This window comes from Eleutherodactylus coqui, chromosome 1, assembly GCF_035609145.1.
Source record: "Eleutherodactylus coqui strain aEleCoq1 chromosome 1, aEleCoq1.hap1, whole genome shotgun sequence".
Classification (NCBI taxonomy): domain Eukaryota; kingdom Metazoa; phylum Chordata; class Amphibia; order Anura; family Eleutherodactylidae; genus Eleutherodactylus; species Eleutherodactylus coqui.
In genome coordinates, this window is record NC_089837.1 from 476,195,469 (window position 1) to 476,220,493 (window position 25,025).

Here is a 25,025-nt window from a genome sequence, read left to right on the forward strand (position 1 = left end):
GCATGTCCATTTTTTTTTTTTTCATGCTCCAGAAATTTTTTAATTACCAGCCGCGGGTATTTATCTACCCGCGGGTGGTCAATGCATTCCTATGGGGCGCGGATCCGCGTGCGGGAAAAACGCTATGGATTTTAATTCTTATTTTCCCCGTGGACATGAGGCCTTAAGGGCTTTTACCCACTAGCGATCCGACTTCCCTGCGATGCGAGTGAAAACCCATGATAATGAAACCAATGATTGTCAATGGTTTCATTATCATTAGTGATGTTTTCACTCTAACCTCGCATTGCAAAGAAGAATCTGTGATATCGCCCATAGTTTTCAATGGGGCCAGCAGCAGCGTTGGCCCCATTGAAATCAATAGAAGATCGCGAAGCAGGCTAGGAATTACCCCCGAGAGAGAAGAGGGGGAGGGGGGCGGAGCTACAGGGGATCTGTGACATATCTCCCCATATTTGGGGAGATAGGGGTAGGGCTAGATGAGTTATGATAGTAATCTCTCTCTAGCCAGGTGAGTGGGTGGGGCTAACCGGCCTTGGGAGCATAAACGTTCTGTGTCCTACTTGCCATGTCTTAATTTCCTGACGTATTCCTCCATGTCACTGCAGAGTTCTCTTTTATTAAGGCAGAATGTGAGATCCCTGGAGAGCACACTGAGCTCCACATTAGTGGGTTTGTGAGATGACAGGTTATTAACACAGCTGGCTTTACTTATGTCTGTGGCCTGTTGGGGGTGTATGTGATTGGTGCTTGGGTGCAGCCTTGATTTAAGGCTGCATTCCCACGAACGTATATTGGCTCGGTTTTCACGTCGAGCCGATATACGTCGTCCTCATCTGCAGGGGGTGGAGGATGGAAGAGCCAGGAGCAGGAACTGATCTCCCGCCCCCTCTCTGCCTCCTCCCTGCCCCTCTGCACTATTTGCAATGAAAGGAGGTGGGGCGGGGGTGGGGCTTAGTTCTGAGAATTAGCCCCACCCCTGCTCCGCCTCTCCCCATTGCAAATAGTGCAGAGGGGCGGAGAGGAGGCAGAGAGGGGGTGGGATCTCAGTTCCTGCTCCTGGCTCTTCCACCCCCCCCCCCCCCCCCCCGCGCACATGAGGACGACTGAATGGAATTGGTTAGTAAGGGCATTTTTGCATCACAATGTTATCCCTATGGGGCCTGTATTCTGCGCCTGTTAAAATCTGTGCATCTTTACTTCAAAAGCTTCTGCTCAAGAATTAAGGATGTTTTGCCGACTTGTTGTGGAATTCTAACATACAAGAGATGTAATTCTGCAATTAAAGTTTTTATGTAAAAAAAACAGGAAATTCCACAAGATGTTCTGCAGAATTCATCCCACAATGAAAAACACAACAAAATCCACATCAGCTCTGCATCCTGCGGACAATTCCATCTCATGTGAAAGTTGCCTACTAGTGCTTCATGTTCTGTTTCTGTGTCTCAGCATTGTGGTAGCCGCAGATACAACGCAGAACATATGAAGGGTTTATTAAAAGGCAATTTCAAATCTCAACAACACAAGACTACAAGATCCCGGGGACATTCACATGTTCAATGTTGTGTACCTGTGATATCGGAGCTAATAGAGCTCCTCTTACCTTCACTGCGTGGGCCAAATTGTTATTGAGAAGTTTTGTGCACAAAAGGTAACAGATTGACACAATGCTCTGTATCTAGCCAGTACACTTCTGATTTAGTCAAAGGAAATACCATCGCTTTTACGGACACGCGTTACATCACAAAATAGGAGTATACAAAAAGAGTTATTGTGCTTATACAGGATTGCTTAGTCCCAGGATATGATAATTCACACATTAGTAAAGTATCAAAAGTGAAAGAATTTGGAGAAAGCATATAGGGTTATCAGTAAATGAGAAGCTTATCCAATCAGAATGTACAACTACTCTGTGAGAAACATGAGGGGGAGGAAGATGAAAGGGCCTAAGCAGTAAAAGAGTAGATATATCCCTAAGCTGATATAAGAAACACATGACAAGATAATAAATGATATATAGCACACAAATATCATTACTACAACACCTGATTCCGTGCACTTAATGTCTGATTGGGGGTCCTTATTTTGGAGGAAAAAAAACAGGACAAAAATGTAAGACAAGGATGAGCTCTCATTGCTACTGTTAGCGCAATATTGCTAGTTGGTGTGTTTTCAGGCAGCCAAATTTAAAGAGTTAATGTTCGAGCTCACGGAAGCTTACAAATCACGTGATTAGAAGTTGTCTATGTTATAGTGCTGCAGGGCATTGATTGACATGTTGTAGGATCTTCATGAGTATGTGATACTGATAAATGTGCTGCAGGAGTTTTATGCTTTGTTTTTAGGGTTTTAAATGACAGACTGCAGAGGCTTAAGGGGGTTGTTCAGTTGTAAACTATTGATGGCCTATTGACAGTGTTTGCTTTTTGCAGAAATCAGTTCAGGGCACAGACAGCTCTGTTCCCACTGCATTGGCCAGGCTTGGTATTACAGGCAAAGTGCAGCATACAGATCATAACAATGAGAACTAAGCAGGGGGCATATCACAGATAAAGCAATGTCTCTGCACCTTCGTATAACAAGTTATAGCATTATATTGTAAAATTACAGGTTTTTGCCTCATAAAGAATATATATTTCACTTTGAATTGCCAGAATGCCCCTTTCAGAACTCCCTATTCACTGTTTTTAAAATGTCAACAAGGTCTTGTTCTCCGGATATCCCTCTTCGCCCAAGCTGCTGGTTTACAGCTTGTTGCAATGGGAACCAGCCCCCTCCGCTATAGAGCTGAGGCAGCATGAGCTTGCACACTTGTCCCCTATCAGCCACTTCTACCGCAGTGCTCTGGTATTTCTTTCAATAGAAGGGCTTCTGCGTGGCATGAACAAGTCCTTGGGGGCAATATACCCCTTTAAATTAAATTTCACTTTTAATCATTTCACTGTGACTGCTGGACGAATTTAATCGTTTTTTTTCCCTGAAGCCTGTAAAAGTCTTAATGCCTTTGTTGTGTGGTCCTCATGGATTTACTAAATTGCTTACTTAAAAACAACCATATTAAGGCCGCATCTACGCAGGCGACTTTATTGTGCAATTTTGTCACAATGCAACAGTGCTACAAATCGCATGTATGTGTAGAGCCCATGCTTTCCTATGGGTTCTTCCACATGAGCGATATTTTGCAGCCTGCGACGACATGAGAATGCAAAATCATGGCATGCTCTATACAGCCACGATTTGCTTTTTTTTTTTTTTTTTTTTGGTGGCCTATGTTTCCCTATGGAGCCGTCCTTTCTGTTGTAACTCGTTTCCGTGCATTGCAACTTTTACAAAAGGGAATCCGGACTTGCTATTTGTGTAGTGCCAACTTCTTCCGCAGCACTTTCAGGTAATTTATTTATTACCCCCCAGCAAGCTGGGTACTCATTTGCGACCTCGAAAGGATGGAAGGCTGAGTCAGCCTTGAGCCGGCTACCTGAATCATATGGGGATTGAACTCACAACTTTCTGGTCATGAGCAAGAGCTTAACACTCTGCGCCTCATGACTAAGGCCCCTAAATTAAGCCCTAGCTGCAGAATAAAACAAACAAAAAAAATACATCACCTAAGAGGCGCTGTCCTCTCCGGAGCGCGTCTCCTCCTCACCTCCGGCACTTATTTTAGTCTCCTGCCAGCCCTTCCTGGATTGGATGATCAAAATCCCCGACTCCAGGAAGGGCTGGCTGTGATTGGCTGAGCCGCGGCGCTCGTGAACCAATCACAGCCAGCCCTTCCTTACAGGCAAAAAACGCCTCACATGGCATCTGTGAAATTCCGTTCCTCTTGCACGATAGTGTCAGAAGTGTTTTACATTGATTTCAATTGGAAACTCACATCGCACTTGCATGCACATTGCACGGCATGCGAGAGCCATGCAGGGCATTAAAGGTCCCATTGAAATCAATGGGCGATGCGTTCTGAGGAACGTGAAAGGTTAGAGCATGTCATCGCTCCTGTATATGACTCAATTCAAAAGATTTTCTCAGCCATGTGAAACCAGACCAAAGTAGATGTGTAGAGGTTTTAAATCCAATACACAGTGAACACCATCATTATGTTGTGAAAATGCACAGAATAAGGGATCTTTCACAGGTGGAATATGTCTTTAAGATGCACCTAAAGACACAGTTTAGTCTGCTGCTACAGATTTCTGCTCCATTGCCCACATATATACATGCACATTTTGCTGCAGAATTTTCAGCGGATTTAGGGCTTTTTCACACAACCGTGTTTGCACAGGTATTTGCGCGAGCAACATCTGCGCACACTAAACACGGAGAATAGAACCCATTGATTTCCATGGGATTATTTTCACAATTGTGTTCAAAAATTAATTTCTGCTCTATTCCTGGATTTTGCTCAGCAAAACTTCAATAGAAATCTGAGAGGTACGAAAATATACAATTGGAAGAGTGTGACATTGTAAAACACAGTAAATGGAACACATCTGGAGCACAACCGTTATGTGAGTTATTCAGTGTGTAATCTCCAGTTATACCCCTCCCAGCTCTGCTTCAGCAATGCTATTTATAAGGAATAACAGCCCTCTTTACTCTCAGTGAGAAGGGAACGTGTGCCGGACGGGATCCCCTATAGAATCCTTATATATATATATAGAGGTGAGCTTTATGTAATAAGTGTCTAGAATAATAATAATAATAATAATATAGGGTCTTGCTAGGTAGGTAGATGCTGTGAACACTGACAACTCACTTCCTTTGTAAGTCATAGCTAAAGTAAATGAGTTCCTGAGCGACTAGCTGTAGTATATCAGGTATAGAGCTGATATCTTACATTATTCTGTATATATTGAGATCCATGTAATATAACAGATGGTGATGTGAGGATTACAATGTGTCAATGTAAATAACATATTATATTGTTATTACTATTACTTGACTCAAGTAAATATTATGTTTATTACTATGTATCAGTGAATATTTATCAACCAGTTACTAACCAAACAAGAAAGTAAGAGGGGAAAAAAAGGCCAATAGGCAGCAATAGTGTGGCTGGGCAAAATATGGTTCTGGCCGACTGTTGTTCCAAGTGTCTATTATATTGTTTGGGGAAATGTCCCCTTGGTATGTCATCCGGCGTCCAAATTGAAATGGGTACTCATCATTAATTGTTTAAGTAATACCAATCGGCAGGAAGAATGAATACTGTACTCTCCAGTGTGCGTACAATATCATCTCCGAGTTTATTTCAGCTACAAGAGGTCTTTTATAAGCATATCATATAATTAAAGGGACGTTGATTCTGAGCCAAACATTACATATGTGTTTACATCATTCAGTAGTTTGCCACATGTTTCTTACTCCTTGTACATCTAATAGGAGGAGGAGGTCTAAAGCTTGAGAGGTAGTATTTAAACCTTTTGCTAAATCACAAACTATACCATTTATGACTCTTTCATTATATACAGCTAGCCCCCAGACTCCTACTATACAAAATCCTAACATCTTTTCTTCTGTGTTGCTAAGAAGGGTAGGTGGACCCTCACCGTTTTCGTCTAACCCTTTTATTTCTCTTTTTACTTTGTTACGTTCTTCTAGTTTCTGGTACATAAAAATACTCAAACGGGACAGTGCACATGGTCCTCCTGTGACATTTGCTGGAATATATGTATAAGTGAGATTTCCACATGATAAAACCCAACCAGTTGGTAATTTAACATGTCGAAAAGGATTGGAGCTTCTAACAATCACTTTACAACGCATTTCATTTGTTACCTTCTTACATTGATTTACCGTACGATTACAGGGGATTTGAGAATCATCAGTAGCTTGTTCGGGGTGTGCTCCAATTTGCTGACATTTCCCAATTTCCTCAGGGTCGCAAGTGAAATTATAACACGCCTCGGCTTCAGCTACATTCTTAACCTGAAACTTAGTCATATTTGTCCATTCAGTATTTTCTGCTTCCCTACAGTCTGGGCAATAGTCATACACATTTAAGAAAGTATTCATGCTGGTTACATCAGATTCATTTACTAAACTATCATTTATGTATTGCTGTAAATATATTTCTGAGCACTTTCACAGGTGTAGGAACTGATAAGAAACATGTCCGTAAAATATCATCTCCACTTCTCAAATTAGGCATACACATACTTGAAATATTTAATACATCTCTTGCCAAATATTCCCACATATTGGGACGTCCTTCTGCCCATATGGACCATCTCTTTTCCACCTTTGCCATTTCATTTGGTTTCCAATACCAAAGTATACCTGTAAGACAAATTGCAATACACGCCAAGAAACTAAGATACGCATATTTCCCCTGGTATCTGGACCTTTTTACAGTGTGAAGCTTGTATCCAATTTGGTTTTCCTTCTAGTTTTACTGAGGTAGAGGTGGTCAGGAGAACTTGGAAAGGACCATCAAATCGTGGTTCCAAGGCTTTTGCTCACGTGTCTTTTTATCACTACCCAATCACCAGGCTGCAATTCATGTGTACCTTCGAGAAAGTCTGGATCTGGAATGGAAGAGAACACTTATTAGAGCGATAACATACTCTGATAGGGTGCCATACTGGGCCTGCAGTTGCTGTGGAAAGTACAGTCCCAGTCTTGGCACACTTCCAAAAAAGATTTCATAAGGAGACAAGCCTGTTTTCTTGTTAGGAACATGTATTACAGAGAAAAGGGCCAAAGGCAAACACTCAGTCCAAGGTTTGACGGTCTCCCTTATGGCCTTCTGTATTTTTAATTTCAGGGTGCCATTCAGCCTTTCCACCTTACCACTACTCTGTGGGGTGGTATGGAGTGTGAAAGGCCTGAGTGATGCCCAGAGCTGACATTATGTGTTTCATTATTTCTCCTGTGAAATGGATACCTCTATCTGATTTGATCACTTCAGGTACCCCATATCTACAGATTATCTCGTTCATCAGTTTCTTTTGCACCACCCCGAGAACCTGTCCACACATACCAACACAAATTCATACTTGCCTTTGCGGGGCAGTTGAATGTAGTCGATTTGTAGTCTCTGAAACTGGTAGAGTGGTCCAGGTGCGTGTTTCTGGGGTACTTTGACTTTTTGCCCAGGATTGCTTTGCGGCACAAATCATGCAAAATTGGACAAATGATACGGCAGCTACAGAAAAACCAGGGGCCAACCAGAATTTCTCTTAATGTTGCGACCATTGCTGTCTTTGATAGATGCGTCCTTCCATGAATCAGCTGGGCCATCATAGGAAACAAGGCACGTGGGAGGCAAGTTCTGGTAACAGTTCTCCATATGCCGTCATCTTCCTTGGCCCCAGCTTTCGTCCACGTGTCTTTTTCCTCTTTGCTGGCTTGTGTTGAGAAAGTCTTAATAATGTCCATATCAGATCAAATAGGTTTCCCTGTATCTGCATCAGAACAAAAGGTCTCTCGTGACTGGGTTGGGGTCTGTATGCTGCGTAGCAAAAAACCCCATTTCTCTTTTCTTTTTCCATGGTTGTATTTTTTGTATGTGCTTTGATCTTTAGTACTGCTATTTTATCTGGCAATGACAGGGCCTCCATTAATTCTTTCACTGCAGTACTATTCTTAATAGGTTGTCCAGCAGAAGTTAAAAATTGTCTGGCCTTCCATATTGGACCGTAATCATGAGCAATGCCGAAAGCATACCTGGAGTCAGTGTACACATTTGCTGTTTTACCTGTAGCCACTCTACACACCTCTGTGAGTGCTTTTAATTCCGCTTCTTGTGCTGAGACATGCGGAGGCAGAGACTCTGCTTTTACCGTGTCATGTTGTGCTACGACTGCATAACCGGAGTGAAATCAGCCATCATCGCCCTGATAACGAGAACCGTCTACAAAAAGTTCAAAGTCAGGATTATCTAATGGTTTTTCAACAACATTTTCAAAACCTGCCGTTTCTTGTTGCATCAATTCTATGCAATCGTGCTCGTGTGTGTCATCATCAATTTCTGAATTTTCATCATGTTTTTCCCCTTCTTCCCCTCCTCCCCCCTTTTGGAATCCGGATAATCCACTGGCAATAGAGTAGCCGGGATCCAGGTAGTACATCTTTAAAAGGTAATGTTAGGGGGCATGAGGAGTGCACATTGCAAGCGGATCTGTCTGGCTAAGGACAGATGTTTTGGCTGCACTTGTGTGAGAATACCCTGAATGCCGTGTGGTGTTAACACAACTGTGTAGTCGAGAACAACTTCTAAAACTTTATCAATTATGGCTTGAACAGCAGCAACTGCTCTAACACAAGATGGAGCTCCTTGTGCTACTGCATCAAGTCTGGGTGAGTAGTACGCCACAGGCCGTCGCCTGGCACCATGTTGTTGGCAAAGTACTGCTGTAGCATGTCCAGAAATTTCTGTACAGTAAAGTCGGAAAGAAAGTTGGTAGTTGGGTAGACCAAGTGCAGGAGAAGAAATGATAGCCTGTTTTAGCAAATGAAAATTAGTGATTGCTTCTTCAGAAAGAGTTAAAGAAGTGGTGGTAAGACAGTCAAAAAGGTTGCATGAGTAGAGAAGCTGAACACAACCAAGGCCTACAAAATGACCTAAAAAGGTTCGAAGTTTTGCAGCAGAAGTTGGGAGAGGCAAATTTTGAATAGCCTTTTTCCTTTCTTCAGTCAAATGCCTGGTTCCTTGTGACAGGCAGTGACCAGGAAAGATTACCTTCTACTTACAGAACTGAAGTGTTACGATCGTGTGGGCAAACTAAGCACTGGGCCCACACGATCGTACCCAAAGAGGACTGGATGCACACGAGTATCAAGCAAACTGACCCTGTGCTACAAGGAGGAATGGCATGGCCCTACCTAAGCGGGGACATTGCCCCAATAAGGGCAGCCCAGCAGTCTTCGGATCTGGGCCCTAGCTGATCCTAGGAGCCACGCACCAGAACAGGATGCATTCACATGACATATAACAGGGACTGTACAACAGGATACACAACATACAAAATGCAACCACTAGTAACAGATAGGAAGATGAATATAAGTACCAGGTATTAGTTGACATGTTGCACAATATGTGGAAGCTAGCAGGCCACTTCACGGCTCCTGGTTATACTGCTAGTCCCTACACTAACCAGGAGTCCACCAGAACCGGACACCGTTCACACCGCACGCTGCAACAGGACATTACACAGATTGCAGGTCACACAGCAAGCTATTACAAAACTGACAGAATTTAAACGTACAAACGGACATAAACCAGATCACACTGCAAACTTCACCAGACAAGTATTCATGACACTTTCACTCCTGCTCACCTTGAACTCCTGACACAGACTGACCAAGAGCTGGGTTTATATGTGAGCACAGACCCAGGAGATTGGCTAGCAGGAAGTACCGCACCCAGCCAGCTCAATCAATTAACCCTCCACCTCCTGTGGAGCTGTGCTGCTAGGAAGCCTAGAACTACAGATTCCAGCAGCACATTTAACATGAAGCTTGTCTTTTGAAGCTTTACATCCACTATCTGCTAGAAAGTTGAGCAGCGAGATTGATGCCTGCTGGCAAATTTGGAGATTGTCAGCACATAGTAACAAATCATCCACATTTTGTATCAAGACCACCCCTTGTGGTCTTGATACAAAATGTTCTTGTAGAGTCCATAGCTTTTATTATGTAACTTCTTTTAAAAACTGTGTTAGAGATTTAGATATGGCTTCGTGTCTTTCCCGTAGCAGCTTACTCTACCCTGTGATTACTAAAAAAATTTAGCAGAGTCAAATCTAAAGTCCTTTTGGCTTAGAAGCCAAAGGTTCTTCACCTGCTGCTTCCTGCTTACAGACACGCTGAGAAAAGAGTTATTGCTGTGCTTTTAAGAGAGCCCTCTGCCTGCATTACAGGCAGAACAAATGTTCGTCTAACACGGGTTTTGCTGGTCAGAGTTCCAAGAAGTCCAGTCAGGACCTTTTTCTTCCGTGAGTAACTTTTTATTAGAATCGTAGGCTGGTGGATTTTATATTTTAAGAGCGTAATACATTATACCTTTGTACTCTTTTTATTGATAATTAATATCTTTGCTTACTTATTTTTATCTAACTATTTATTATCCCATACATGTTTTTATCTGCAATCTACCCCCCCCCCCCACCCCCCTGGTAATTCCTGAATTCTTCCCAAAAGGAAGACTTAAAGATTCCAGTGTTACTTAATCCTACTCTTTTTAGTAGCTGATTACATCAACATTTTCCTACTGCCCTTTGTTCCTTTATGTCTTCTACTATTTCCCTAGCGGTTTTCTATTAGTTACCGCTATTTTGGTGTGTATTTCCTATTTTACTTTTGCCTGTATTTTCCTCCCGCTTCTTCCTGCTGACCTTAATTGCTACCCTTTACCTAAAAAGGGTGTTTCCCCGACTAAGATATATAAAAAAATATATATAGTCTATGTAAAATAAGCTACTTCGCTAACTTTACTTCCCAAGGTTCAGAGAAGGGGATTTCTATACCACAGGGCTATAAAACCTCTATATAACCTTCCTGTAGGTTATATGATTCCATAAGCATATACACCCAGATTAAGAGGACAAAGTAGAGTAGTAGACTTAGCAGCACTAGTGTGTGCTGAGGGGAGTCATTATAAAACATGAGACGCAACATTCTTACCCACCACAATAATATACCAGATCCAGTTTACAGGTTCTTTTGAGATTCAAACTTTTTAAGAGAAGAGGTCCACCCACTGCGCTCCGGACAGAAAGAGGAGATCATCAAAAAAGCAAAGATTGAGTGGTAAGATATAAATCTCCTGTACAGCGCTGTTTTGTGAATTAGTGGTTTCCTGGCATCCTCGCTCCTCCACTGCTGGGTCCGGGGGTCGGCAGGGGTCTTCACTTGAATCCCTGGGTTTCTGCACCAAGTTTTATTGGGGAAATGTCCCCTTGGTATGTCATCCGGCGTCCAAATTGAAATGAGTACTCATCATTAATTGTTTAAGTAATACAGATCGGCAGGAAGAATGAATACTGTACTCTCCAGTGTGCGTACAATATCATCTTAGAGTTTATTTCAGCTACAAGAGGTCTTTTATAAGCATATCATATAATTAAAGTGACTTCTGAGCCAAACATTACATATGTGTTTACATCATTCAGTAGTTTGCCACATGTTTGATCAAAGTCCATTTCATAATACCTAATCTTTTGCATTCTTCAGCGGTTTTGCTATTTTATTATAATTAACATTTCATAATGATTCAGCATAGTTATTTATCAATACATGTTTTTATGACTTTATTTACAGGCAAGTATATAGCTTATATCTGGTTCGCCCTTGAACATTAGCCTTCATCAGCTGAGAGCTTTATCTTTCCCCCACCCTCTGACTAACCTGCAAATGCTGTTTTATTACTTGTTAGTTATTTCTGAATTATTGCCATGTCTAAGGGTCATATCTGTTAGTGTTATACGTGACAGAGAAAATGAATTATCTGAGACAGTAGAATTTAAAGGTCATATCACACAATACTGGGGTCCTAGATAATTTCCCCCACATATATCATCCTAATGCCTTAAAAAAGAGTCCAGGGAAGCTAAATGTGATAAATTAACTATTGAGCAATTGTCCATAAGGCAAAGGAAAGCCAAAAAAGGTTTCCCTAACAGTTAACATATATAATAAAAGTTAGGGAAACCTGTTTTGGCTCTCCTTTGTCTTATGGGCAATTGTTATATTATCCTGAGGCTAACTTTACATGGGCAAGTGCCATATCTGGGGGGGATCCAAGGCATTTTTATATCAAAGCCGCCTCACGGCACTTCGTTGTGTCAGAAATCTCACATGACTTTCTCAGCCATGTGAAACCGGTCTAACTGAGAAGTCAAGTGCGAGCCTTCACCATTCAAGAATTGTGGTGTAATGGCCAACAGTTCTAGGCCATGCCAGGAAAATGCTCCCCAGAACATGACCCTGTCGCCTCTGGTCTGCTGAACCCCAATGACACACTCAGGGGTCTTCGTAATGATGACTTGAGAGCCAAATTGTGCTTCTTCCTGCAAGACCTTTTTGTTCGCAACTTTGAGGTATACTTCAACATGTCTGTTTGTTGCAAAGGAAAACACTCCATTCGCTTGTTATAGTCCTTCATGATTCCAGTTTTATTAACTGTAGAAGTATCCTTTGAAGATGCGAGCAAAAATATTTCACAAGTTCTAGCGGCACGGGGCTCAATTTATGGTTCAATGGCATTGAAAATTTTCCACAACAGGTTTGTGTGGTCCCTCGGGATCTGGCCCTGAGGGCGCTTTCACACGACTGCATGTGTTTTTACGTTCTCTTGGCCATGTCCTAAAATTACATAAACAGCCGAATTTCCAAGTCCTGCACTTATTTAGCGTTTTCTCGTCCATTCACAGGACACAAGCGACTTTTTTAGCAAAAAAAATAACGTTGCACTCCGGAAAGCCCTCGCTTGGCATAAATCCTCAGAATGACTTCCAATGCCTATATCGAGGCACCTGTAAGCTTTTCCCTGCATTGGGCGCTGCTAAAATGCCTCCCCCTGCCTTTTTCCCCCAGCTCCTATAGGAGTCTATGGGAGCCGCCGCCGTATATTGGTCGAAAGATAGATACAGAACTATCTTTTTTTCCAGTATAATCTGTCTATGTGAGACCCCTCTTAGAGTGGTAAAGAATGGTAAATTCCTTTACCAATCTACTTGCCATTTCAAATAAATCATGCCCTAGAACAGTGATTCCCAACTGGGGTGCCGCGGCACCCTGGTGTGCCATGAGAGACTGCCAGGGGTGCCACGGCTCTCTAGCTGGAAATCACATCGGTAGTGGGGATATGCAAGACGCTGCCAGGAGCAGAGACCGAGCAGAGGCACAGCCCCACTCCCAGGGGACATGCAAGATGCTGCTAAAGGACCTTCAAGGACCTGGAGTAAAGCAGAAAATGGGGGTGCTAGGTGTGTGTCAGGGGCGTTTCTACATCCCTGCCCTGTCAAAGCCCTAGCTTCTTGGTGGCCTCAAGATACACCAGTACCAGGAGGAGGTAAGTATATGGGTTGGGGGGTGTAATGTTGTTACTGGGGGGATAATATTACGGGGAGGGTGGTTAATGTTATTACTGGGGGCGTTAATGTTACGGGGGGGGGGGGGGGTTAATGTTCCTGGGTGGGTTAATGTTATTACTGGGGAGGAGAGTGAATGTTCTTACTGGGGGTGTAATGTTGTTACTGTGGAGGGTTGTAATGTTATTACTGGGGGGTAAAGGTACTGGGGGGGGTAATGTTATTACTGGGGTGGGTTAATGTGATTACTAGGGGGGTTAATGTTATTGGGGGGTAATGTTATTACTGGGGGGGTTAATGTTACTGGGGGTTAATGTTTTTGCTGGGGCTACTGTGGAGTTAATACTACTACTGGAGCCGCAATAAGGGTCACCATAACTACTGGGGTCGCTATTACTACTGGGGCCACAATAGGGGTCGCTATTACTACTCGGGCAGCAGTAGGGGTCACTATTACTACCAGGGCAGCAATAGGGGTCGCAATAACTAATGGGGTTACTACTACTACAGGTGGCCGCAATAGGGGTCACTATTACTACTGGGGCCACAATAGGGGTCGCTATTACTACTAGGGCCACAATAGGGGTCGCTATTACTACTGGGGCTGCAATAAATTTTGCTATTACTACTAGAGCCACAGTAGGTTTTGCTATTATTACTGGGGTCACCTATTACTGCCGGGGCCACAATAGGGGTCACTTATTACTGCCGGGGCCACAATAGGGGTCACTTATTACTGCCGGGGCCACAGTAGGGGTCACCTATTACTGCCAGGGCTGCAATAGGGGTCACCTATTACTGCCAGGGCCGCAACAATTACTACTTGGACCACTGTAGGGGGTCACCATCACTACCAGAGCCACCAATATAGGGGGTTGCCATTACTACCGTGACCACCAATATAGGGGGTCACTATCACTAGTGGGGCCACCAATATAGGGGGTCACTTTTACTAGTGAGGACACTAATATAGGTTCGCTATTGCTAGTGGGGCCACTAATATAGGGGGTCGCCTTTACTACTGGCGCCACCAACATCGGGGGGGACACTATTGTTTCATTGGGCAAATAAGTTGTGGAATCCATAGTAGCTGTAGCAGCAAAGTGAATGAGATTTTGAAAATCATCCACAGGGTGTGGAAACAATCTGCACAAAACCTGTGTTGCTGCTGACATGTGGTACGGGATTTATTTTCACAACATGTTAATTTTAAATATAATGTATATGAATAGCCCACCAGCGCTTCAGCACTCTTCCCTGTGTGTTTTTTTAAACAGTCCTGTCCTTTTCATAACAATGGAGGTAAAAATCATATGTCATGATAAGCCAAAGGCTAGCCACGCCCCTGACCACCCCTTTTGGTAGGGGTGCCGCGCCGTAAACGTTTTTTACCAGGGGTCCCCCGAAGCTGAAAAGGTTGGGAAACACTGCCCTAGAAGATAAACTTATCGGAAGACTCAGCATATTACTGTAGATTTTCTAAGGAACCCAACTTTCCAAGATCCAATCGTCTCATCATTTTGGATGACACAGACATACTTGTACCAATAGTTCAGAAAGACGTGCCTATTAATGAACATCAGCGTTGTATTGGTGCAAAGAACTGAATGTGGTCATTAGATATAAAAATGACAGATAGCAGTTATTGGATTTTTTTTTTTTTAGGTAACCGTGAGATATTCTGTCATGTGGCTCCCCCTGCTGGTGTTCGTGGGTCTCCTTCTCCTCTACAGATGGTACAGACAGAGTCACATACTGGAGAATCTCTCTGATAAATATGTCTTCATTACCGGATGTGATCGCGGATTTGGATATCTGTTGGCCAAACAACTGGACAAACGTGGAATGAAAGTGCTGGCAGCGTGCCTAACGGAGAAAGGGGCCGAAAACCTGAAGAAGGAGGCATCAAGTCGACTGCAAACTGTAATGTTAGATATTACAGACAGTGAAAGTGTCAGCTCAGCTGCCAAGTGGGCCACTGATATTGTTGGAGATGCAGGTAAGATAAAATAATACTTCAGATATACAAATTACTAGAATGTCTTGGTAAGAACGTCCTACTGGGCCAACATGTTACACAAGCATAAACCTTAATATGCTTCATAAATGGTGCATATCTTACTGATTGATGTAAATCGACCAATTGTATAAATATATTAGAATGCACATTTATTAAAAGGAACCTGTCACCTTCGACCAGAACCATAAATTAAGGTATGGTGCTGTTTGGAGAGGTGACTGGGATGTAGTCTTTTATACTCACCCGCTCTCCATTTCCCACACTGTTCCTGGTGAAATCTGAGTGCCACACAAAAATTGGACTCTTTTCAGACTACTGTGTGCATGCTCTCTCATAGAAGTCTATGGTAGACTATGAGCACTGTAGTCTGAAAACTGTCATATTTTTGTCTGTGGCCTTCACTTGTAGACATCGTGAGAACAGGGAAGCAGGTGAGTATAAAAACAATACATCCCCCGGACCCTCATCCCCTTCCCATACAACACCATAACTTAGTTTATGGAGTTGTTTGGAAGTGATGGCTTCCCTTTAAGTAGCCATTTACGAACATCTTTTTATTTTTCAGGTTTATGGGGTCTTGTGAACAATGCTGGTATTGGAGTTCCAATGTCTCCTAACGCATGGCAAACCAAAGCAGATTTTGCTAAGGTGCTGAATGTAAATTTACTGGGTTCCTTTGATGTGACAGTGAACTTTCTGCCCCTCATCATAAAAGCAAGAGGACGAATTGTTAATCTTTCTAGTTGCTGCGGTAGACTGGCTGTTGTCGGAGGAGGATATTGTCCATCTAAGTTTGGAGTTGAAGCCTTGTCTGATAGTCTCAGGTAAGTGTCTAGGACATTCTAACTTTTGTAATGCTGCGTTTATACAGAATGCATTGTTTAGAAAACCAGTCAAATGAGCGAAATTGTGCGCTTCTCATTCGTCGTTCAGTGTCAGCCGGCATAAAAATCAGCGCCAGCTCGTTCAATTATCATGCAGTTTAAACACTGATCGTTCAGTCCTTCACATAGGAATGCGAAACACAGAACGATTAATGAATAAGAACTGCATGATTTTCCTTAGGAATCGTGCAATCTAAACACACTGCGCTAACGAGCTGGTGATGAAATTACCAGTTCGTTAGCTTGGGCAAAAGAGAATCGTTTGATTCTCGTTCAGTGTGAAAGGGACATAAGTTAATAAGAATGACGAATATTGTAAATGATCCTAACAAGATTTCTGACCAATTTATAACCATATACAATCACAAGAGTTGTTTGTGTTCCCGGGAAGAACTGACCAGTATAGGCGTCATAGCAGGTTTGTTTCAGGTCAAACTTTTTAGAAAGTTCCGTTTGTCTTCGTAACAGATTTTCAGTGGATTCTGTTGTATTTGGTGGCCTATAGCATAGAGACTCCTTTCCCTCACATACACAACTTTACATAAAAACAACCCCATTCCACTTTCCAGTTTTCACAATCCCTTCTGAGCCCCTTGTAATTTTAACCACCCAATTACCCTTCTTATCCAGCCATATCTCAGTTATTCCCACTAGGTCAGTTTTCCTCACATTTTTATTACCATTTATTACTTCCAGTTTATTAAGCCAGGAGCCAAGCCTGCTGCATATCTGGTGGGTGCTGGTCATTTGAAACAGCTAACGCACACACAGCAAACATCCGTGATCAGAGCTAGCTGTCAGCCGGAGGGGCTGACACACCATCGGCCTGCCCCTGATGCAATTGTGAGTTACCATTGTAACCCTGAGCCCAATAGGGTTCCTAGGGCTGCCATGTACTTCACCATATTAAGCCGTATCTATGGCAGGGCTTAATATATCAACATTAAAAAATAAAAATAAAAAAGGAATCAAACAAGTTCAGGCCATCGGGGAACTAAAAAAAACACATAAAATTAAAATTAAGTCAAATAAAAGTGTTCAAAATAAAAAAGAAATTTTAAAACTATTAATTCAATTCCCCTTTTTCCACAAAACAATTTAAATAAAAAGAAATAGAATTGCTATCACCCTGTGCAAAAAACCCAAACTATCTAAGTTTCATTATTTATCTTGTAAGGTGAACAGCGCAAAAAAAAATTGCCGGTTGGTTTGCTCCTCTCTATTGAACACCTTGGAGTTCATTTTTTTTTCTTTTTCAGTTGACATACCCATGTTTGGTTTAGAAAATACGATTTCAGATATTATTTCTGTTTTCTGCTTTTTTTCTAGGAGCCCTAGACGCACGGCTTTGAATTTCCTCTCGGCTCCTTCTCTCCTACTTTAGAAGTTAAATTGTTTCTTTACATATGTGAAACACTGTTTATTCTATTCTCTTTGTATGCACATGGACTTGACCCAACAGTTGGCATTGTTAGTTCTGCAATCTCTGTTTGTAAAAGTTTGCTCTATTACCTTGGTTTCAAAGTACAAAAATGGTTGGCCTAAACTTCTTGGCCTGGTAAAGGCAAGTTAAAAAAAAAAAGTTTTCCAAAAGCCACATTTCCCCAAAAAAGGTAGCAATAAACATTGCAGCTCGCCCCCAAAAAACAAGCACTCAGATGCCCCCATCCACAGAAAAAGAAAACAAAGTTACAGGGATTTGAATATAAAAGATAAAAAGCAAAATTCTTCTTTTATAAGTTTTTTTTTTTTACATTTTTTAAGTAGTAAAACAATCTACAAACATAGTATCATTGCATAAGTGCTGCCTATAGAATAAAGTTGACATGACATTTTTACTAACACACCCGCTTTCTCTAAGACACAGGACAAAGTATATATAAAATAACCTACTGTATTGCATATCATTACAAACATGCATTAAAAAGGAGACTGTGTCCACAGAATCAGCTGTACACGGGTACAGGTATCTGAAATCACAATAACCTATATAAAGATATAACTATTGTGGCAAGTTGGAGTCACACATCTACGAGATCATCGGCCTTTCCATCCAGAATGGGCACCACCCATACATAAAATGGCTCAGGGGACTCGGAGTGTCTTGTAAATCTGGCGCCTGCTAGCATTTATTCCATATCACAATGCCATAAGATCAACAACACAATTCATCTGTCTGTGCCCCCCCCCTCCCCATCCAAGGTGAGAGTCTATTGTTGTCCTCCCAGTCAGACTTCGCCCAAGTGCTTCATGCGGGGATTCCTATTCCCATGTATAGCCGATTGTGTGGAGACAGTCTTTCCTTTTTATGTGTGTTTTTTAATGTGTGTTTTTTATATTTGTGTGTTAATTAATACAGGCTTTTTCTATATATACTTGTGTCTTAGACAAAGTGGGTGTGTTGTTGCATTGTAATGCACAAGACTACAAGTGTATGGTTTATAATCCCTTTTGTAGAGTAATAATGACTGCACCATGACCCTACTGAAAAAATGGTGCAATAACTTGTTTTCCATTTCACTCCACTTAAAAATTTTAAAGTTTTCCAAGATATTCTATGCTACAGAAAAATGGTACCATTAAAAATACACAACTTCTCCTGCAGAGTAACAGTCCCTCATAGAGCTACGTCAGAGGAAAAATAAAAAGCTTGAAAGGTGAAGATGAAAAAAAAAAAAAAGATGAAAAAAGGCTGATATTAAAGGGCTTTGATTGCAGCTGCCTCACTATTCTCATGGAGCTTTTTAATTAATTCCACTTAAGATCCTAGTTGTTGTATTTTACTCCAACTACAATTATTGAAAATTTTGGTATTGCAATGGCTTTTCATTACACTTGGAATCTTCTGTCTGTGAACCTGAGGATATAATTTGAAGTAGTTCTCTTATGTTTTGTAACCTGTTTGCAGAAGAGAGCTTCGTGATTTCGGAGTGAAGGTGTCAATAATCGAACCGAGTGGTTTCAAGACAGAAATTTTGTTACTAGAACATCACTTGAAGGCTGTGGGGCATCTGTGGTCAAATCTTCCTTCCCAAATCAAAGATTACTATGGTGAACAGTACTACCAGAAACGTGAGTTATCCTATTAGAATAGGTTTTTATGTTATCCACGTCTACAATGTTTGACTTATGTTTGTACTTATACACACAGATGTCAACAATGTGACGAATCATCTTGCCAAATCCAACCCCAATGTCTACTATGTCATAGACTGTATGGAGCATGCCCTGACTGCTGTCCATCCCTGGACAAGATATTCTCCGGGCCTGAATGCCAAACTGTTTTACTTACCAATGTCTTACCTACCTACTGTCTTATCTGATTATCTGCTGTGTCGATCATTACCTAAACCAGCATACCATCTCAGATAGACTTTTGATACCTCAATCACACATGAGATAAAGGTCACCGGTGGGGGAATTTCAGTGGAGAGTTGTGTTCATCTCTATTAAGTCTGACCTAATATTGATTCATTCTCATCCTTATTGGGTGCCCGGGTTGTCTCACCCCACTGATGTCTCTCTGATAATGTGTATAATTGTGATAAAGGTTTAGGAAGAATTCTTGCTTAAAAATTTGAATAAATTCACACTCTATATCGGATTGTGCTGCTTCAGTTCTTCTAGATAGGAATACATTACATCTATATGATGTAGATATACAACACATAAATGGAAAAATAGGGTCTAATGTAATTATGTGCATGGGTCTGTGAAAGTATTGGATGTTTTGTGACACTTGTTCAAATGGTTAATATAGCTTGAGGCCCTTTTACATGGAATGCATCAGTCAAACGAGCGAAATTGAATTGCTCCGTGTAAGTAGAGGCAATGATAAATCATTCACTTTTTTGTTCATTGTTCATTTTATGCAGGCATAAAAATCATTGTTGGCCCGTTCACTAATCATGCAGATTAAATACTGATTGTTTAGTTATTCTAATTCACTTACACAGTGAATGTGAACCCTGAATGATTTCTCGCTGCAGCGAGCCAACGATGTATCTGCCTGTATAAACAGGTGTCTGAGCAAACGCTGCCATTGTTCGCTCATTCAAATGAAGTATCGTTTGGTGTAAACGGACGCTTAGGCCACTCTATCACACAGCATTGGCAAAACGCTGAGATTTTACCACCATTTTTGGATGCAGTAGCCTGCATCTGACAGTGGTTTAATACACCTCATCATTGTCATTGGTTATGATGTGCAAAAATATGGGAAAATATAGCAGCGTATGTTTGTGAGGCTCCATTGAAATCATTGGGCGCGTCATACTGCAATTGCCATGATGTTCAAAACAACGCAATAATCCTAGTAAAATGCGCATGTGTGAGAGTAGCCCTAGTCTGAAACTCTTAAAGCAGCTCAGACCTGACTGAGCTATCCTTATAGTGGGGGAGTTTGAACGGTTCCTAGAGACCATATTTAGTCATTGTATCCCCATTCCTTTACTCTTCTGAAGTAAGTAACACGTCACATTATGTCATCAGTGTTAGACTTTGTAATAATTGCTGCATTTAGGGAGTTGGTCCACCGTGATTGGACACGACACCTTTTCTTTGTCCTGCTTTGCAATATAAATTAAGCTAAAACTGGGCTGGTCTTTAAGAAACAGCACAGTGGTGACTTCACACAGTCGATATCTATTGTTCTTTCTTGGATGATCATTGTTAATTAATTCAGACATATAACAGAACTCAGATCCCAGTAGCCTTATTGCTGATTTTTTATTTATTTTTTTTAAACTCGTTTTATTGAACAATAGATATGTCATACAATATATGGATGGATAACTTTGCATACATTGTAGGCTCTTCAAAATCAAAGGAGAAATACACGGGTACATTGCGTACCACATACATATAGATACGGTATATAGGTTCATTCGTCTTTGGTGTTAGTAGAAATCAGCAATTAGCACCTGCTTTAGGAAGCAGAACTAGACATAGCTCCACTTAGTAAGCTTTGGAACAGATCTTATGTGAAGCTTGATTCTGTCGAACCACACCACCTCCCCCACACCTTATTAAACTTCTCCGGACACTTTCTATTTTTTATAAACTATCCTCTCATACAGCAGAGTAGAATTAACAATATTCTGCCTCTTTGAGAGCGTCAGAGGGCGCCTGTCCATCCAGCGTAGAGCGAAAATAATACCTTGGTAAGAAATACCCTGTCATGGAATTGCCAGTGCTCCTCATCTAGAATACCCAACAAACATATGGCCGGATCAAGTGTAACCGGTATTCCCAATAGTTGCCTTAAAAATTATGTGACCTCCCCTTAGTATGTGTGAATGTCTGGGCAGCACCATAGTAAATTATTGAAATTTGCACCAGGTGCCCGGCAGCAGTGGCATTGGTTAGTAGTTATCCTATTCATTTTATGAAGCCTGATCGGTGTCAGGTAACATTGGTGAAGGATATACAATTGGGTTAATTTATTTTTTGCAGCTGGTGATACCATGGTATATGAAGACATTTCAGAATTCCAGTTCTCATTAGTAAGAGGATAAGCTCTTTCCATCTCTCCATTGCCGTCATTATTATATCAGAAATCTTGGAGTGTAGTAAATGATCATATAACACCGATATCAGGCCCCGCGGTCCTTGGGTACGCAGTATACCTATCAGTGGGTATAGAGAGAAAGGTTGCCTGGGTTCTAGAAATTTGTGGTGCAAGAGCATGTCTGACTTGCAAAAAACTAAAAAAAAACCCTCTCTTGGAACCTGGTACAGCTGTTGCAACTGTTCAAAGGAGGCCAATATCCCGTCAATGTATAAATGTTCCAGTGTAGTGGTTCCCAGGTTCACCCAAAACTGTCTATGTGTACCCTCCTGTTTAGTCAATAACTTGCATGCCTGCTATACACTAACTGCACGTTTATGATTTGGCAGCATCTGTCTAGACAGCAGTCCTGGCTTTTCCAAAAGGATCCAAAGTGAGATCTTGGAAAGAAAAAACATCAAATGGTGTTCGGATTTTGGGAGGGGGGAGCCTGACAACTAGCGACGAATGTATCTAACCAGTCCTGCCAAGTAATAGAGCTTAAAGTCTGGTAGTGCCATACCCGCCATCTCCTTAGGTTGCTGCAGGGTGTCTATAGGGAGCTTGGTTCTAGATTTTCCCCAGACAAAAAATAGTTTGTCTTGTTGAAAAATTTCTGCGGTATAATTATATCTGTGTGTTCTAGACAATATAAATAGTTAGGGAGTATTATCATTTTAATAAGGTTTATTCTGCCAGCTACCGATAACGGTAAGGAGCTCCAAGTCTTAAATTTAAGTTGCAGGGATGTCAGTAGGGGAGCAATGTTCAGATCAAAGCTTAAAGTGTGGCCTCTAGTGATCTAGATCCCAAGATATTTAAATTGAGGGGTGACCTGTAAATTGCTGAATACTTCTCCCATCAGCCATCCCTCTGGTCTCAGGGGCATAAAAGCAGACTTCTGCCAGTTAATGCGTAGGCCTGAAAAGCTTCCAAAGCCATCTATTAGAGAGATAGCTAGCGGCAGAGTGCATTTGGGATCTGACATGTATAGTATTATATCGTCTGCATATAACCCTATCCCATCTTCTCTAGGCTGAATCTGAACACCCTTGTATGATGCATGTTGTCGGAACCCTCAGGTAGCAAATAGGAGAGGGGAGAGCGAGCAGCCCTGTCGCGTCCCCCTATGCAGTGAAAAGGAGGTGGAGGTCAGGCCATTCACCACAACCCTGGCTATCGGGGATCTATACAGAATAGAGATCCACTTAAAAAATGAGTCTCCAAATCCGAATCTCCGGAGAACCTCTACTAAATATGGCCACTCAACAGAGTTGAACGCCTTAGCAGCATCTAATGAAGCCAAGGCCCAATCTGCCCCTCACCTCCAGCCCACCTGCGTGACTACCTGTGTCCTTCTACTATTATCCAAGGTAGACATTCCAGGGATAAAGCCAGCTTGATCAGGGTGTACGATATCTTTTATGGCTTGATTCAGACGACAGGCCAATACTCTAGTGAGAATTTTATAATCAGTGTTTAAGAGAGAAATAGGCCTATATGAGCCACATTCCTCCGGATCTTTATCAGGCTTTAAAATAAGGACTATGTTGGCCTCTAACATCGATTCTGGGAGACGGCCCCTCTAAAACAGATATCTATATAAAGAAAGCAAGTGTGATGTAAAATCGTCTTTGTAGTCATTTGGGCCAAGCGGTGAGAGCCAGAAAGGATGTATCTTCAGTCTCTTAGTGGAAGCTAAACCAGGATTTCTCAGAACTATGCGGATCGGCGAATGATCCGATATCCCTCTAGGGAGAAATTCTATGAATAATGAGGGAGATCCAAATATATAGCCAATATGACTAGGTGCATGATTATGGGCAGCATGGCAAGAAAACTCATGCTGTCGGGGGTGAAATACATGCCACAAATCCAGCCATCCTGTCACTGAGATTATTGAAGCCAGACGGGTCGTACTCGCGTCTCCCTCCCTCTGAGCAGTGCTCTCAAATCTATCTGGGAACGGGTCCATTACCATGCTCATATCTCCCATGCAAACAATTGTTGCATCTGGCGAAAATGAGGCAAATGAGATACCATCAGCCAGGAGGGCCATTGATGCCGGTGGTGGATTATAATAGCATAGAAGGACGTAAGGGTCGTTATTAATTTTGGCTTAAATTTAAAGGAGAACTCCTTATTTCCCAGGTCGTCTCCATGACAGCACCACCTGAGATAGCCTTAGTCCTGATAGGACAGGAACACACCGAGAGGTTAAAATCTCCCCGTCCCCCCCCCCCCCCCCCCGTTCCCCCTTCCTCAGTGTTTTCCTGTCCTGCGAGGAGGCAGGATCACTGAGAGGGGCTGGTGGAGACGCCAGCCTGAAGTCCTTACCGGCGGATCGGAGGGCAGTGGTCCAGCCTGCCCTCCCTTCCTGCAGAACGACTCCCGGGACGCCACATGGGGTGGTTCCCCCGGGCCAGGTTCCTCCAGCGGCGGCCCATGGGGGGTTCAAAGCGGGTCCCAGCTCACCTCGGCGCCGGCTTAGGACGTCATCGCGGCGGCTCGGCCGGAGCGCTGAGGGGGCTGGGCTAAAAATTAAAGGCGCCAAATTCAAAAAATCAAAAGGAACCTGAGAGAAGAGAGCGCAGAACAACTTAAAACCACTCTGTGAGTATATGGCTTTTTGCCCCAAGAGTGTCTGCAGCACGAGTGTTAAGACATGAGTGCTCCAGCACCAGAGGTTGCGGAATGTTCAGCCGCAGCAACCGTAAGTAGCCAGTGGGGCAAAACAAGGTATGCATATTCGGTGTGTTATGTGTGAATGTTGCATCCTTATACGCAAAAAATGTTCTCGTTTATCTGCCAGGGGGATAAAAAGGATGCCCCTCCCAGATCCAAGGCGAAAAAATGCACAGAATGCGGCGCAAGACTGCCGGCTTTGCATGTGAGGTCTTTATGCAAAACATGCGTAGCCAAGTTAGTCAAGGAGGAATCGGGGGGATTCCTCGAGGACGTCAGGAAGCTTGTCCGAGAGGAAGTACGGTCAGCCCTGACGACTCCAAAAACGCCACCAACGGCATCAGGGGTGAAACGCCGGAGGAAGGCGTATAGCCCAGAGGAGCACTCAGACTCTGAAGAGAGTTCAGAATCAGAACCAGAAGAGCTGTTGCTCGAGGAGTCCTCAGAAGAAGAGGACTATAAAAAATACCTCTTCCATAGAGAAGATCTAACGGAGCTTATTAAATCCGTTAGAGCGACGTTAAAGATGGAAGAACCCAAGGAACCCCGCACCATACAAGACGAGGTCTTTGGGGGATTGGGGGAGAGGCGAAAACATACCTTCCCAGTCCACAACAATATATCCAAGCTGATATATAAAGAGTGGAAAAAACCCGACACGGGATCCTTCTCCTCTAAGGGAGTTAAGAGACGCTACCCGTTAGAGGAGGGGGTATGCTCGAGCTGGGAAGAAATACCCAGAGTGGACGTCCCAGTGACTAAGGTGGCGAAAAAGACAACCTTGCCCTTTGAAGACGCCACACAACTGAAAGACCCAATGAATCGGAAGGCAGAGGGCCTATTAAGAAGATCCTGGG

The 25,025-nt window shown here is 42.5% G+C and overlaps 1 protein-coding gene across 2 annotated transcripts in view; it reads left to right on the top strand.

Annotated features, from left to right (window-relative positions):
* LOC136586369 (retinol dehydrogenase 7-like) overlaps positions 1–19,534 on the top strand; it is a 36,840-nt gene extending 17,306 nt beyond the window's left edge. The window contains exons 2-6 of one of the 2 annotated variants that reach the window (XM_066584461.1): positions 9,861–9,935; positions 14,697–15,030; positions 15,617–15,875; positions 18,844–19,007; positions 19,087–19,534. In XM_066584461.1, the coding sequence (XP_066440558.1) occupies positions 14,718–15,030; positions 15,617–15,875; positions 18,844–19,007; positions 19,087–19,307 (957 nt within the window). In that variant the 5' untranslated portion in view covers positions 9,861–9,935; positions 14,697–14,717 and the 3' untranslated portion in view covers positions 19,308–19,534. The remainder of the gene's footprint in view (positions 1–9,860; positions 9,936–14,696; positions 15,031–15,616; positions 15,876–18,843; positions 19,008–19,086) is intronic. The other variant, XM_066584460.1, reaches the window with a different exon arrangement.
* The last annotated feature ends 5,491 nt before the right edge of the window (positions 19,535–25,025 follow it).